The 4,878-nt window shown below is 32.0% G+C and overlaps 1 protein-coding gene across 1 annotated transcript; it reads left to right on the forward strand.

Annotated features, from left to right (window-relative positions):
• The first annotated feature begins 1,338 nt into the window (after positions 1 to 1,338).
• On the forward strand, positions 1,339 to 4,676 carry LOC145958838 (transcription factor MYB88-like). The gene is made up of 3 exons (XM_083076381.1): positions 1,339 to 2,314; positions 3,083 to 3,219; positions 3,291 to 4,676. Exons 1-3 carry the CDS (start codon positions 2,252 to 2,254, stop codon positions 3,523 to 3,525), a joined length of 435 nt encoding a protein of 144 aa, XP_082932507.1. The 5' UTR covers positions 1,339 to 2,251; the 3' UTR covers positions 3,526 to 4,676.
• Positions 4,677 to 4,878: the final 202 nt, after the last annotated feature.

Consider the following 4,878-nt stretch of genomic DNA (forward strand, 5'->3'; position numbering starts at 1 on the left):
ACATGGGATCCACCATGCATGTGCGGTAGGGATGGCATTTGTAGGGCCTTATGCAGTCGTGAGTTTTCCTGTGAGGATTTATTGAGTGATGGCCTAATGGTAGTTTTATAGTTGTGGGTCATATAAAGGGGAAATTGATAGAAGAGAATGAAAGAGTGAAGAAGTGAAAAGAAGATAAAATATTAATGAGTGTGTTTGGAAAGAGAGAAGAAAATCAAATTGTATTTAAATGTGTGTGGATTTTATGTGAGAAAACTCTTTATCTTGCATGGGATTTTTCTCACACACATATTTTTATAATAATAACATATTTTCAATTTTGAATTTAAGTCTTCATAATTTTATTTTTAGACATTATCTAAAAATATAAACTCACGTTCATCTTTATGTTCTAAAGAAATAAGACTTTGATTGTATTTCAACACTCTTCATCTAACATGAAGAGAAGTACACTGAACTTAACTTTTACATGTGAAAAAGATCAAAAAAATCCTTGAAGTTAGGGTTTTTTTTTTGTCTCTCCTCGGTCTTAAAGCTATGGTTTTCACTTTTATGATTTCCATTGAAAATGTTGAAGCAGGAGTTTGGCACTTGCACATAATTATTTGCATAAATTATTTTTGCTACCTATTAGTTCTTTTATAACACTATTGATGTCTTAAATTGCGATGATGCCTAATTAATATTTATGTATGTAAAAAAATTCTCTTGATTTGATCAATATTGCAATTATTACATTGATGACTTAATAATTTCGTATTGCTCTTATTTATATATATACATATATATAAAATCATAGTCAACTAATCATTTATCCTCTTGTAAAAATATCATGCATTACTCTACAAAGGCCTACATGTAAAAAAACTTCAGCCTATGACTCCTAACCAATAAGCTAGCTACAACAAAAAGTAGCATTGTAAAGCTGTACAACAGATAATAAACGACTATTTTAACATTAATCAAATTTTATGTATTTAACATGTCTTTAACCAGGCTCCTTGACATTGTGCGCTCATGTAGTTGACTTTATCCTATGGTACTCCCCCCTTTGACAGTAACTCATCACTAAGTTAGGGATGGGTTGACTGGTCTAGCCAAGGTATTTGTTAATAGTTTTTCTGCGTCAGTAGGCATATTATGTTGTCTCATGTTCATTTGAAAATCATCTATATACATGTGCCTTCGCATTGAATTTCTAAAATTGTTGTGTATCCTCGCATTGAAGGTAGACAGATTACTATTTTTACTTACTAGATCTTGTAATTTGTTTAATCTGCTGAAATATACACAGCATCAATATCTATGTAATATTCCAGTTTTCATATTTATTTTTCTTGCACTTCTAATTACTCTATTTTGTGCAACAGGTTCTTCTCCCCCACTAGTTTTAGATGGACAAGACTTATCTTTAGTTTCAATTCAGATGATGACTGAAATTTGATTTGTCTTTTCTATTGAAATATGAATGCTTGGCAAAATGATGAAATACACTAGTTGTAAGTTGTAAATGAACTTGGGCTTGATTTCCACCTTCACTTGAAAGATAGATGTATTGGAAATTTGTTTGGTAAACAATTTAACTTGTATTCATATTTAGGGTCAAAATGGAAAGTGGTAGGCTGTGCAGTAATGCACACTAGGTAATGTTTAATAAGAGTTATCATCTTCATGCAAGTATACGCATAAAAACATCATATTCTCAGATTTTGGAAACCAAATGCCTTGACCGGTTCAATAATTAGTTTGATTTGGAAAACATTACTTAGATCAAATACATGAAAAATGGAAAACTATTTCTAGATATTTTTGAGCTCTAGATTTTTTTTTCTTTTTCATATAGATAAATGAGCATTGCCGACATAAGCAGGAAACAATTCTCTATTAGTTTGTTGTCCTGCTTTGTTAGAACTTCTAGATTTGCCAATTAATTTCTTACAGCATAGCATATATAAACTTAGATTTTGATTGTTGTTACTTATTAAAATAGTTTTTTCATGATTTTCATTCTGTTTCAAAGTATCTTACAGTTTGATTAAAGTATCTTACCTACTGGTATGAATTAGTTTGATTAAAGTATCTTACAGTAACACTCAGAATATCTGTTTAAGCTTTGCAAACTTCATGGTCATAATTATCTGCTAACTTTGCAGTGTAATGCTGTAAACAGTACTTAGAACTTGGCAAAGCAAAGCCTATTTTAGAGACCATGACTTCAGCTCAAGTCTGGTTTTTCCTTTGGTCAGCCTAGATGGGCCATGGCTTGACTGATGCTCTGTGTATGCCATACATTGAGCTCAGGAGCTGTTTCAAGGTTTTTCCCTCCCCTCTCTTTGTCTCGAAGGCTCACAACTTTTATTTGCTTATTTTCTTGAGTTCAAGTAGTACAAAAGGGACATTTGTAGGTTGGATTTGCAGAAGTGGCCATGCTTTCACCAGCATGGTGGCACATTCCAATCAAATCTGATATGATGATTCTTAAAAAAAATAAAAACTCTCATAAAAAATCTATGTTCATATCGTTTAATGATTGTATTTGTACTGCTACTGTATAATCTTATCCAAAGAAGATTCATTCAATGCGGGTCCTCCTTAGACAATCCCGTATTCAAAAATCAAATCTTTATATTAAAGCTGAACAAAAGGGACCCTCCTTATATATTAAGCCTGAAATAACATTGGTCACCTATCATTCTAATACAACTCTTCGTTTATCATGGTTTTGCAGTCCAAAACGATAAGATTCAAGGAACATTCCTTAAAAAGGATGACCCAAAGATAAACGCATTGATGCAACAGGCAGAGTTACTAAGTTTACTAGCTCTTAAAGTTGATGCAGAGAACGTGGCTCTTATTGTGATTATCTAAATATAAATCATAAATGTTACTAATGGCTCGAAAGATCCTTGATATAATTTCATAGATTAGTTTGCTAGCATATAATCAAATATAAAACGCTCAACTTGGTTAAGATAAGCCGGTCACCAGCTGATATCAACAAGGTTTCTTGAGCATATAAATAAGAGAAAGTCCATTGTTCGAAAAATATGTTCTAACTAATGCTTGTGTGTATTTATGCCAGGTTTTTCAAGAGTTTCAGAACCGAACCAAAGAATCGGACGTTCAAAAATATAAGATTCCAGATTTACAGCTTGTAGATCTTAAAGATTTGTTGGAGGACTTAAAGAGAAGTAGTGAGGAAATCCATCCATGTTGGAGGTACTTTATGTTCTTTGAGAATATGACTTCATGTGAGCTATGGAATCTAACAGTTTCTTCATCTAATATAGGCAAATGGAACTATATGAAGACTCTCCAGGCAGTTCTGAGTACAGTACAGGATCAACTCTTCTGCCTCATTCAACTGGTGACTATTTGGAACACTCACTGCATCAAGATATTGGAACTGAACTGAATATACAAATTGGAGATCAAAAAAGAGTTGGGGGATGTGACCAAGGGGTTCTTTCTAGTGCAACTCTGGATCAAGGTAAGATAATCAAGTCCCATGATAACAAAAAATAAAAGGGAAGATAATTTTTGGTAGAAATATTTCCAGTTTAGGAACACCTAGCCACTTTGTTGAATAATGTGTAGCTCCTTATTTACAATTTCCTCAAAATTTTTGAATTGTTTTATATGCTAACATCTTAACGAATCAGATTCATTCCCATCTTGTGAGGAACGGATAAACAATGATGGCATTGTTTCTGCCTTGTCAGGTTCGGAGGAGTTCAGTAGTATTGGTGGGGAGGGAATCTTTCGGCATCATTAATGATGGAGATAGTAATATGAGAATAAAACATAAATCCTTAATGCTCAAATTATGTACTGTTAGTGAGCTTAAGATTTTATCTCAAATTACATCATTAGGGTATTGGAATTGGATTACTGGAATCTAGCTGATGCAGATAAAAAATGGATAAATAAGTTTATTCCGAATTATTTGAATCATAAAATTTAGGTGAACAAGAAGCATATAAAACACGTAAATATTATTATAATTATAAATAAAATTTATTAAAATAAGTGTCTTAGAATTCAATAAGTAAAATTATTATTTAAGAGTTACTTGAATTAAATAACAATATAATAGTCATTATTAATTTTAAATGATTAATATAATTAGTGATAATTTTAAGCAATGATTTGATAAATACCTAAAATATATAGATTATTATTTCTCAATTTATAATATGAACGTGTTTTTAAATTAATTTTAAATCTATTTTTTAAAATAATAAAAATACATCGATATAATATAAAATGAAATGCATTAGTTGATTAAAACTATTAGAAAATGTGAGAAAAGTAAAAAAAATGTAATTTTTTTACGATTTAAAACTATCAAAAGGTGTAAATTAAAAAAATGAAATTTTATGGCAGTTTAAAACTGCCAGAAATGTTGAATAAATCAAAATTTTGATGGATTTTGTGGCGGTGTTAAATCGCCAGAAACTGTAACACCCCATTTTTATTATTTCAATTTTATTTTATTTTTGAGGGTATTTTGGTAAATTTTATAAAGGTATAGAGGTGATTTAGTAGCTTGGAACGGGCTGTACCGGAATTGGAACGGGCCGTTCCAAACTACCAAAATGTATGTGATTTAGTAGCTGGGAACGAGCTGTTTCGGAATTGGAACGGGCCGTTCTAAACTACCAAATTCTGTGTTAGTTCGTAGGCCAGAACGAGCCGTTCTCAAGTTGGAACGGGCCGTTCTAGACTATTAAAAACTGCTTTATACTTTAAGTGGGAACGGGCTTGGAACGGGCTACGGCAGTTGTGGGTATTAAATGCAACCAGAACGGGTCGTTCTGGTTTGGGAACGGGCCGTTCTGGGTGTGATTTTTGCCCATGATTTTGAGGTCCAGAACG

Source organism: Cajanus cajan, chromosome 6, assembly GCF_000230855.2.
Source record: "Cajanus cajan strain Asha chromosome 6, NIPB_CcT2T_4, whole genome shotgun sequence".
Lineage (NCBI taxonomy): Eukaryota > Viridiplantae > Streptophyta > Magnoliopsida > Fabales > Fabaceae > Cajanus > Cajanus cajan.